The sequence below is a fragment of the Rhinoderma darwinii genome, chromosome 8 (genome assembly GCF_050947455.1).
Source record: "Rhinoderma darwinii isolate aRhiDar2 chromosome 8, aRhiDar2.hap1, whole genome shotgun sequence".
Lineage (NCBI taxonomy): Eukaryota > Metazoa > Chordata > Amphibia > Anura > Rhinodermatidae > Rhinoderma > Rhinoderma darwinii.
In genome coordinates this window covers 6789707-6802106 of record NC_134694.1, presented here as the reverse complement: position 1 = coordinate 6802106, position 12400 = coordinate 6789707, and the positions used below count along the sequence as shown (strand labels likewise).

At 45.0% G+C, this 12400-nt stretch overlaps 1 protein-coding gene across 1 annotated transcript; it reads left to right on the top strand.

The window, feature by feature from the left end:
* Window positions 1-1199: 1199 nt before the first annotated feature.
* On the top strand, window positions 1200-10857 carry DPH7 (diphthamide biosynthesis 7). Its single transcript, XM_075834796.1, has 10 exons — window positions 1200-1267; window positions 2277-2441; window positions 2843-2979; window positions 4069-4156; window positions 4794-4885; window positions 4973-5139; window positions 5866-5938; window positions 7312-7377; window positions 8342-8508; window positions 8596-10857. The coding sequence occupies exons 2-10, from the start codon at window positions 2301-2303 to the stop codon at window positions 9012-9014; spliced, it is 1350 nt and encodes a 449-aa protein (XP_075690911.1). The 5' UTR covers window positions 1200-1267; window positions 2277-2300; the 3' UTR covers window positions 9015-10857.
* Window positions 10858-12400: the final 1543 nt, after the last annotated feature.

Sequence of the window (12400 nt, the reverse complement as noted above, 5' to 3'; positions counted from 1 at the left end):
TAATGTAGTGTATGTACACAGTGACTCCACCAGCAGAATAGTGAGTGCAGCTCTGGAGTGTAATACAGGATGTAACTCAGGATCAGTAAAGGATAAGTAATGTAATGTATGTACACAGTGACTCCACCAGCAGAATAGTGAGTACAGCTCTGGAGTATAATACAGGGTATAACTCAGGATCAGTACCGGATAAGTAATGTAATGTATGTACACAGTGACTCCACCAGCAGAATAGCGAGTGCAGCTCTGGAGTATAATACAGGATGTAACTCAGGATCACTACAGGATAAGTAATGTAATGTATGTACACAGTGACTCCTCCAGCAGAATAGCGAGTGCAGCTCTGGAGTATAATACAGGATGTAACTCAGGATCACTACAGGATAAGTAATGTAGTGTATGTACACAGTGACTCCACCAGCAGAATAGTGAGTACAGCTCTGGAGTGTAATACAGGATGTAACTCAGGATCAGTACAGGATAAGTAATGTAATGTATGTACACAGTGACTCCACCAGCAGAATAGTGAGTACAGCTCTGGAGTGTAATACAGGATGTAACTCAGGATCAGTACAGGATATGTAATGTAATGTATGTACACAGTGACTCCACCAGCAGAATAGTGAGTGCCGCTCTGGAGTGTAATACAGGATATAACTCAGGATCAGTACAGGATAAGTAGTGTAATGTATGTACACAGTGACTCCACCAGCAGAATAGTGAGTGCAGCTCTGGAGTATAATACAGGATATAACTCAGGATCAGTACAGGATAAGTAATGTAATGTATGTACACAGTGACTCCACCAGCAGAATAGTGAGTACAGCTCTGGAGTGTAATACAGGCTGCTGTGTATAGTTTTCTGCTGGATACACAGGACAACAGAAGGACATGTTAATGATGTGATTAGTGTTGGAGGGCTCCAGATAATAACATTAAATTAGGGAATCACTATTTAAGCAAAAATATTTGAATTAATGAAAATAAATGATGTAATCTTCTCTCTCTTGTGGAACAAGTGTCAGGCTGCCCAGTACACAGTGGTGATGTTGCAGTGATGCTTTATATTAGGGGTTCACTTATATTATATGTATGGGACTATGGATCCGGTCTCCAGGAAAGATCATTATGGTCAAGATCAGCCAATCAGGAAAGGTGAAACCTTATTGGCTGAAGTTCCTGTCAGTCATCTAGTAAGGAGGAGGTCCCTCTGCTGGCGACCTGGAAGTAGTTGCAGAGGGTGTGATTCTGGACGTTCCGCATGCTGGTGAGTGTGTCTGACTGTGACGTCATCACTGTACATTATATACTATATTAGAACCTTTGCGTGCTTATGACTGTTCCCGAGTGTGAAGTTGTCTCTGTATTATAACCTCTGCATGCTTGTGTGTCTTTATATGATATCATCACTGTACATTATATTCGGTATTATAAACTTTGTGCGTCCTAGTGTGACGTCATAATTTTACATTATACAGTATTATAACCTCTGTATGCTGGTGAGGGTGTCCTGTGTATATAATCACTCTACATGATTATATACAGTATTCTAACCGCTGTATGCCCGTGTGACATCATAACTATACATTATATACGGTATCATAACCTCTGTATGCCCGTGTGACATCATCACTGTACATTATATACGATATTATAATCTCTTTATGCTCCTGTGTGACATCACTATACATTATATATAGTATTATAACCTCTGTATGCTCCTGTGTGATGTCATCAGTGTACATTATATACAGAATTATATCCAATGTATGCTGGAGTGTCCCATATATGACATCATCACTGTACATTATATACAGTGTTATAACGTCTGTATGCTGGAGTGTGTCCCTGTGTGATGTCATCACCGTACATTATATACAGTGTTATAACGTCTGTATGCTGGAGTGTGTCCCTGTGTGATGTCATCACTGTACATTATATACAGTATTAGGCTCTGGACACATCATGCTGGGTCTATATGTCGGAGGTATAAGTTGAGCGTACTCTCTGACGTTTGCCACTGTACAGTCAGATAATTAGCACAATGTTGAAAAAAAAACGCACTTTTTTTGCGGTGGTCCAGTGTATAGGAAAGCGCTTCCTCTTCCTGTGCCACAAATTGACACAGGATGACGAATCTCCCACCCGGCAGACGCGATCTATATAACCGATTGATACTGCTGGATTATCAGAGTTTCTGGACGATGCCGGATGAAAGGACTTGTACTGTAGTAATAAGAGGCGCGTCTGTAACGTGCCGTGCTCTGTGTTATCAGGAGAAGTGATGTGGAGACCTGGCGATGGCTGTACGCTGCAAGACCCAGACGTTACAGGTGATCGATACGGAGTACAGCGCCGACGCTGCGGAGTGGTGCCCGCTGGATGATTGGGGGACGGTGCTGGCGTGTGGGACGTATCAGCTGAAGAAACCAGAAAGGGATGTGAGTCATAACCACATTGTAGGGCAGAGTTCACCATGACTATATGCGGACGTGGCAGCCTCATGCGATATAACCCACCCTATAGCCATATAAACCCACCCTATAGCCATATAACCCACCCTATAGCCATATAACCCACCCTATAGCCATATAACCCATCCTATAGCCATATAAACCCACCCTATAGCCATATAACCCATCCTATAGCCATATAAACCCACCCTATAGCCATATAATCCCACCCTATAGCCATATAAACCCACCCTATAGCCATATAAACCCACCCTATAGGCATATAAACCCACCCTATAGCCATATAACCCATCCTTTAGTCATAGTCCGCTGCATGGTTTTCTATGTGGGTTTTTCCTCCACACTGACTCATCTATCCCCTCCCCCAGCTCAGCGGAGAGGACAGCGATGATCCACACTTGCGGCTGGGCCGTCTCTACCTCTATCACTACGACCCCCACCGGCTATATTCTCCAATGTCCGAAGTCCAGAAGATTGAAACAGCCGCCATACTGGACATGAAGTGGTGAGTGCAGCGTCCTATATAACGTGTCACCCCAGGCCTACTCACTGTTATGTTTCCTATTGAGTTTTACCCCAATAAATATAAATCCTTCAGACGTTCCTTAGTGATATCTGTTCCTAGGAAAGCTGGGTGATAACCAATATGGCCGTCACACAGGTTCTGGAGTATCCAATCTGCCTAGTTACAGTGATATGTCCCGTGCTCCTCTATAACGATATAAGAAGGCAAATTAACCTACTCCTTGTATAATTAAAATGACTTCAACTTTCTAATTCAGTTCTTTACCGGTTTCAAGATCTCTGCTTGCGGTCAGGGAATGAAACAGGCTGAAAACCCCGTCCTGATTGTGTCTAATAACACAGGTGCAGGGCTTGTTACAGGAGAGTTGTTTGTTTGACATAATCAAGATGGAGGTTTTCTTAGCTATTCACTGACAACAAGCAGGTCTTCAAACGTTTTATTAAACAGCGATAGCAGAGTTTATATAAAACCGGAAAAACCCTTAAAAAAATGTACAATCCCATATACCCTATTGGGGCATGTGGATGTAATAGGGTTGTCAACTCTATTAAAGAGGTTTTCCAGGACTATAATATTGATTTCTTATACGTGGGATAAGTCATCAATATCAGATTGGCAGAAGTCCGACTGCCGGGACCCCCACCAATCTCCTGCAATCGTATCCTCTTTATTGTTCATCACACACAGCGCCGTACATTTGGAAGTGGTTGTGCCTGGTACTGCACCTTAGTCCCATTCAAGTGAATGGGACTGAGCTGCAGTACCAGGCAGAGCCACTACCAAATGTACGGCGCTGTGCCTGGTAAGGAATAAATAAGATACGGTCATCGCTGGAGTCCACTGATCAGTGGGGGTTTGGGAGTCGAACTCCCACCAATCTGGTGTTGATGACCTATCCTAAGGATAAGACATCCATGTTATAGTCCCGGAAAACCCCTTTAACCAATGAGGACGCTACTGCCGACAATGAATTTCCCTCCTGAAGACACTTGCACCACGTCACCCCACAGATTCCTCCTCAATTCTGACCGGAGACTGATAGCGACCATTCTGTTTTCTGCTCCTTAGGTGCCATGTGCCACTCTCGGAAAGCCCCATACTGGGTATTGCCAATGCCAAGGGCACCCTGGAGCTGTATAGATTACAAGGCAACAGGGTAAGTGCCAGTCAAGGACTGAGGAATCTAGGAGAAAAGCATTATGGGAATTTAATCCTAGTCTAATTTATACACAAGTTTTTTAGTAAAATTGTACGTGGTTTTTTTATGGCGTTTTTTTGCGTTTTTCGCATTTAAATTATGTGATTCAAAGATCATGTAATGCAAAGATTCCTCTTTACAACACATCATTTATTCGGGAAAAAAACGCCATAAAATACGTTATAAAGAAAACCAACACATACTGACACTAATGGAGAAAAATGACACTAAAATGCTAGAAAAAACGCCAAACCACGCCTCGCTGCGATTTTGTAAAAACTTTGACAAGAAAAAAATCACATAAAAACTTCTTCCAGAAATAGCGCCACTTTTGTCCACTGGCTGTGTGAAGTATTGCAGATCAAGGGAATTGAACTGCAGAACCACACAAAGCCCAGTACAGCTGTAAGAAAGGACGTGGCTGAATGTACTCGGCCCGTTCCCCCCCGCACTGCAATTTAGAATGATGTGGGGCCCCTTTAAGCAGCATAGAGCGGCCATTGAGAGATTTCGGATCGGTCAGCGTGCACTAGTTTATCGGCCGTGGTCTTCACATCTTAAGATCTCCTCTGCAGTGACTCTGTTCCTCCAGTAGGAAAGCTCCAGAGTCCAGGCCGCGTGCAGTGTGGATCTGGGTGACGAGTGTCTGGCTCTATCGCTTGACTGGTCCACAGGAAGAAGAGAATGGTGAGACCCGGAACCTCCATCCTCTTCACATAATCACCTCTGACCTGACCTCGTCTTGACACTTGTCTGATTTTTCTCCTGCCGCAGCACGTCGCCCGTGAAGATGGTCTGCAGCGACTCCCAGGGCCGGCTCAGCCTTCTGCAGGTGGAGGAGTCTGCGTCATCCCTGGATATCCTGTGTCAGTGGAAGGCCCACGGCTTCGAGGCCTGGATCGCAGCCTTCAACTACTGGAACTGTGACGTCATCTACTCAGGTAGACTTCTGTCATTAAAGGGGTCCTCCAATCTCGAACATCCCAGCAATATGCCGTCACTCTATGATCGGTGGGGGTCTGACCTCTGGAGCTTCCACCAATCCTGAGAATGAAGGGTCCGCAGCACCAATTTAAGTCTATATTCCCTTCTAGGATTTCTCTGCACAGCGGCGCTCCTGTGTAGGTTACTGCTGCCTGCCCTGTTCACTTCAATGTAGAGGGGGCACCGCCATGCAGGGAAAACCATGAAGGGTGACGCAGCCCCTTTACTCTGGGTATCAGTGGGGGCTCCCAGAGGTATCGGCGGGGGCTCCCAGAGGTTGCGTCCCCTTTACCGTTTTGTGGCCGGGAGTGCAACTGTGCAGAGAAAGCTTAGAAGCTCACGCAGTGCTAAATCAGCGCTGTGGACCCTTCAGTCTCAGGATCGGTGGGGCCCCCGTCGATATCAAAGTGATGTCATACCCTAGCGATATGCCATCACGATATAAGATGGGAATAACCCTTTATTACTAAAACATATCGGACCCAATGATTGGGGGAGAGATTTATCAAAATTGGTTCAGAAGAAAATTCCCATAGCAACCAGGAGGGTCTCTGACAAAGTAGATCTGGAATGTGATTGGTTGCTATGGACAACAGCTTCACTTTCCCTTTGCACCAGTTTTGATAAATCTGTGAATAAAATGCTAAATATCGGTGTAGTGATGTGTACGGCCCTTGTCTTAGGGGGAGACGACTGTCTGCTGAAAGGATGGGACACGAGATCTGCACCAGACAGCCCGGTATTTACCAGCAAAAGGTAGGAGCCCCCCCCCCCCCCCCCGATAATATCTGCCAGCCATGTGCTCGGTGGCAGCACCCAAATAAAGGTGATAGAGCTCCATGTCCACGTACCGAAACTACAACTCCCAGCATCCCCTGATGGTACATGCTGCAAGTTGTTTCTCCATAGCAATGCACTGATTTTGCCATAGACTTAAATACCGTGATATTACAGTCTATGGCATAAGCGATCTAATGATCGCAGGTTCAAGCCCCCTAGGGGGAGCTAAATAAAAGTAAAAAAAAAAAAGGAAGAAAATATAAAAATTCAAATCACCCCCCCCCCCCCCTTCCCTGGATCACATAGCTAAATGAATAAACAATAATAAACACAGCGGGTATCCCCACGTCCGAAGATGACCGAACTATAAAAGTATAAAAATATTTATCCAATACGGTGAACGTTGTAGCGGGTTAAAATGGCTAAATCCCAGTCTTTTTGCCACTTAAGGCTATGTTCACACGGAGTATTTTGGGGGAGGAATATCTGCCTCAAAATTCCGTTTGGAACTTTGAGGCAGATTTTCCTCTCCCTGCACGCCGATTTTCGTGGCGATTTTTGCGCCGTTTTTCGCCCGCGGCCATTGAGAGCCGCGGGCATAAAACAACGCGACATACGCTTTCTCTGCCTCCCATTGAAGTTAATGGGAGGTCAGAGGCGGGAGCGCCCGAAGATAGGGCATGTCGCTTCTTTTTCCCGCGAGGCAGTTTTACTGCTCGCGGGAAAAAGACGCCGACGCCTCCCATTGAAATCAATGGGAGGCGTTCTCGGGCCGTTTTTGCTGAGTTTTGCGACGCGGTTTCCGCGTCAAAAAACTCGGCAAAATACCCCGTGTGAACATAGCCTTAACCCCCCAAAAAAAATTTAAGAAAAAGTGCTAAAAATGCCTGACATTCCCCAACATGGTATTAATAAAAACGACATCTTTCCACGTACAAAAAGACGCCTTACACAGCGCCGTACACAGAAATATAAAAAAGTTACGGGGGTCACAATAGGGCGATGCAAAACGTTTACGTTTCTTTCAAACTTTTACATTTTTTTTAAAAGTACTAAAACATAACAAAAACGATATAAATTTGGTGTCACCGCGATCGTACCGACCCGCAGGATAAAGGTAACGTGTCATTTTCATCGTGCATTGAACGCCATAAAAACGAAACCCATAAAAAAATGGAGGAACTGCTTTTTTTTCCCAATTCCACCGACTTCTGAATTTTTTTCCAGCTTCCCAGTACATCGCACGTAATATTAAATAGCGCCATCAGAAAGTACAACTTGTCCCGTAAAAATGAAGCCCTCTGGTCCTGAAAGGGTTATTGAGCTATTTTATATTTTTGGGTTACCAGGCATTCAATGGGCGTGTGCAGCATCCAGAGTCACCCCCATCGGGAGCACGTTTTGGCTACAGGAAGGTGAGCTGTTCTCCCTTACTATAAATCCCCTGCGTTACGCTGTTTATAACCCAATTTCTCCTGTCGGTTGGTGACGTGCCCACGTGTGCCCACTTTTAGCTTACAAGAGAGGGCTCTATCAGCCACTAGTTCATCTTTATCTGGATATCTTATCGCTTCACAGGATCGGTAATAATTGTCTGATCGCTGGGACCCCCACCGATCGTGAGAGCAGGGGTTCCGAGCCGGCCGTTCCTCACTGCTCAATAGGAGTGGCGGTCCAACATGCGCCTGCTGCTCTATTCAATGTCTATGGCAGCGACGGAAACCACTGAGTACAGCGCTCGGCTGTTTCCCTCGTTCTCATAGACATTGGCGCATGCTCGACCGCCACTCCATTCAATCTCCTCCTAAGTGCGGGGAGGATTGGGGGTTATGGAGCCCCGCACTCGTGATCGTTGGGGGTCCCCAGCGATCAGACAATTATCACCTATCTTGTGGATAGGTGATAATTGTCCGGGACAAGCCCTTTAAAAGGATTTATCATTCTATATACTGTATACGTGTGTGTATATAGAAAATGTGAAGCGCCACCTACTGGTGTACTGCAATTATTACAGGATGTACCAATGTTATCATTTTGCAATAATCATAGTTACCAGTAGGTGGCGCTGTATTATGATATATTTCTACAAGATCCTTTTTGAAATACAGAACGGGAAGAAATCTGCACGTAGAGAGGACGGAAAGGTCTTTTTATTAAAATGTAGGCCTCTACGAATGTCCTGGACTCGCACACTGGCATTAAAGGGGTTGTATAGGATTAAAAACAATTGCTGCTTTCTTTCATAAATAGTGCCACACCTGTCCACAGGATGTGTGTGGTATTGCAGCTCAGCCTCAGACACAAGTTTCTGGAATAAATCAGCCATGTTTTTATATCTCTGTACAACCCCTTTAAACGTTTCCCCTTTTTGGACCCTAGTTACGATGAACACGTTCTTGTGTGGGACTTACGGCAGATGAAGCGACCGACATCGGATACGCATGTACAGGGAGGAGTCTGGAGGCTAAAATGGCACCCTACAGACAGCGCCCTCCTGCTGGCCGCTTGTATGCATAGCGGTTTCCACATCTTAGACGTCGCCTCTGGTAAGTCTGAGAATCCATATCCTATGTTATGCCAGTCCGATTATTTCTTTATGAGCGCTATTATTTCTACTTTGCCGCCCCCTTTAGATGGTTGCCCCATTGTGTCATCTTACGTCCTACACAACTCCATGGCATATGGAGCTGATTGGTCCAGAGTGTCTCCACCAGACAACTTCATGACCAATCCGGAACCAACTTCATTGAAGGCGGAGGAGTCCATTGCTGTCGGCGTCGATGCCACCACTCAGAAGCTGGGGCAATCCCTGCAGAACCTGAAAATCGTCTACGAGTCGCCCACCGCCAGCTTCGATGTCGTCCTGGAGGATGACTCTGGGGAATATGTGCCGGAACCGAGTAAAAAGACTGACGACCAACCAGTTACCGGGGCCCAAAATTTAGCCAAATGTGGACAAGTGCGGACGAACTTGCTGGCGACGTGTTCCTTTTACGACCATGTTTTACATGTCTGGCGGTGGCAGTACCAGAGACTTAACCCTGTGGAGTGACCATCCATTGCCCTTTTTATTTACTCATCAGTCATCACAATGGTCTACCTCCTGCGGCCCTTCGTTTTCGGGATGTGCCATATATGCCGTGACTTTCTGAGACGGGAAAAGCTCTTTAAATATATTGGGCGTCCGTGGGTCTTGGTGGACAATGGCGGTCCTTCAGGACCCCCCCTCCATTATCTCAACGTAACCCAATAGGCCATTTTGCAATAGGTTGTTTGAGTCAGACTGTTGCCTTAGCAACCAATCAGAGGTCAGCTTTCATTTTTTCAGAGCAGATGAGAAACTAGAAGCTGATCTCTGATTGGTTGCTATGGGCAACAAGCCATTTCTTTTCCTCAGAGTTTAGGCCTAGTGATGTTACTGTTTCCCAGTGAACCGTGTCATTTACACCACTAAAATGGCTGCCGCTCTACGGTTTCCTCTGGTTTCTAATGAATTGATTAAAACCAGAAAATGGACGCCCCCGATAGTCCCTAGTTTTTACCGGGAGCCACTCCTCTCACAAAATGGCGGCATCCTGAGTATGCAATATATGTAAATGATATATCCAATTTTTAATGTGGGGTGTCAAATAGCGTTTCGTCTATCGCCCACCCCCTCCCTACCTATTGGCAAATTGCTTTACTAGGGAAGTGTTCACACAGTGTTTTTTGTCAGGCAGGAAAAAAATCTGCCTCAAAATTCCTTCAGGGCTTTTGAGGCAGATTTTAAAATATCGGCGTTTGACACGTTTAATGAAAAAAATATCAAATGCAAAAACGGCTTCAAACGAGCCGCACGGTTGTTTTTTTTCTGCCTCCCATTGATTTCAATTGAGGTCCAAGATGGGAGATTCCGCTTTTTTTCCGCAAGCAGTCGTAATCCATCCAGGAAAAAAAAAAACACCCCTGCCTCTCATTGAAATCAGTTGGGGGAGATTTGGGGAATTTTTAGACGTTGATTCTGACGCAGTGTCCGCGTCAGAATCCGTGCCCAAAAAACTCTGTGTGAATTGAGCCTTAAACCGTTCCCAAGACCCCCAGCAATCATCTGTTCGCCGCAGATGAGACCCCTTCAAACAGAGATGGTAGTTGTCCACTTTGGCTGATGGAGGAGGGTCCGGAGTGAGGTATCCCCCTCTGACAACCTTCTGCTCTAACAAGACATAAAGGGGATGTCGAGTTGAGCGTGCAGCGTTGGGGTATGTTCACACGGTTAAGAAAATATGGAGCTGTTTTTAAGGGGAAACCGCTCCAGATTTTCAGCTATTTTTTAATCAAACTAGCGTTTTTTGCGCCGTTTTTTACGGTCGTTTTTGTAGCCGTTTTTCTATAGTCAATCAAAAACGGCTCAAGAAGTGACATGCACTTCTTTTTACGGGGCGTCTTTTTACGCACCGTTATTTGAAAATGAGGCGTAAAAAAACGGCCCGTCGGAACAGAACGCCGTATTTCCCATTGAAATCAATGGGCAGATGTTTGTAGGTGTTCTGCTTCCGATTCTTCAGCCGTTTTTAGCCCCGAAAAACGTCTGAAATTAGTCTGTGTGAACATACCCTTATTCTTCTAGTCAAAACCCATCGGACCCCATTGTCACCCAGCAGAGCGTTCTGGCTTCCGTTATTAACAAAGGACGCAACTTTAGGCTCCATCCAGTCACCGATTCGGTCAAATTTCAGGTGAAGAACAGACGCCGCAAAACGACAGACGCCGCAAAGGACTTCAATACAAGTCAATTGGAGGAACCGGTGGTATCCTTCAGATCCGGCACTGCGTTGTGGTTTGCAATTTATTAATGGACGCAGATGTGAACAGAACCTTCAAGAGACTCTGTCACCGCATTATAAGTGCCCTGTCTCCTATATAAGGAGATCGGCGCTGTAATGTAGGTGACAGTGATGCTTTTTATTTAGAAAAACGATCTATTTTTACCACGTTATTAGCGATTTTACCTTTATGCTAATTACTTTCTTAATGCCCAACTAGGCGTGTTTTTACTGTAGACCAAGTGGGCGTTGTACAGAGGAGTGTATGACGCTGACCAATCAGTGACCAATCAGCGTCATACACTTCTTCCCATAGCGATATAGCTATGTGCAGCCTCATACACACATACTAACATTACTGCAGTGTCCTGACAATGAATATACATTACCTCCAGCCAGGACGTGACGTGTATTCAGAATCCTGACACTTCTGAATCTTTTCTGTGAGATTACGGCAAGGCAAACGTAATCTCGTTTGAAATGACAGGTTACATCGTAATCACGCGAGTTTACGCTTGCCTTACTGTAAATCTCACAGAGACGCTACAGAAGTGACAGGATTCTGAATACCTTCAGCCAGGACGTGATGTCTAATGTATATTCATGGTCAGGACACTGCAGTAACATTATAGTGTGTGTGTATGAGGCTGCACATAGCGATATAACTATATCGCTAGTGCAGTGTAAATGAATGGAGAGAAGTGCATGACGCTGATTGGTCACTGATTGGTCAGCGTCATACACTCCTCTCCACAACACCCACTTGGTCTAAAGTAAAAACACGCCCAATTGGGCATTAAGAAACTAATTAGCATAAATCTAAAAATCGCTCATAAAGTGGTAAAAATAGTTTTTCTAAATAAAAAGCATCACTGTCACCCACATTACAGCGCCGATCACATTATGTAGGAGACAGGGCACTTATATTGTGGTGAGAGACTCTTTAAATAATCAGGACAATGAAAAAACCAGCAATAATGATCGGACCTCTGCCCGGCAGCCTGTATACCGGCACCCTGGTTATATGTGAGATTCCAGACACCCAGCACACGTCTGCTACATCATCAGATGTTTACATAGAGATGTAGGTGGCACAGAAATAAATGTTACTCTTCATGAAATACTGATCTATGGAAATCATTCATGTTTGATGGTAGTGGAAGGTTTAGGGCTATGTTCACACACTAGACTAAAAACGTCTGAAAATACGGAGCTGTTTTCAAGGGAAAACAGCTCCTAATTTTCAGACGTTTTTTAAGCCACTTGTGATTTTTGCGGCGTTTTTAAAGGCTGTTTTTGGAGCTGTTTTTCAATAGAGTCTATGAAAAAGTGCTCCAAAAACATCCCAAGAAGTGACATGCACTTCATTTTCGCGGTAAAAAAAAAGGCCTGTCGGAACACCGTTTTTCCCATTAAAATCAATTGGCAGATGTTTAGAGGCGTTCTGCTTACGATTTTTCGGGCATTTACGGCCCGAAAAACGGCCGAATATAGCCCGTGTGAACATACCCTTAGGCCTGATTCACACAAGCGCTGCGGGACGCGATGTCACGCATCCACCATGGTTGAAGTTGAAAGTCTATGGAGGGATGCGTGAAAAGAACGGACATGACATTGAAACAACGGCTGTGTGAAC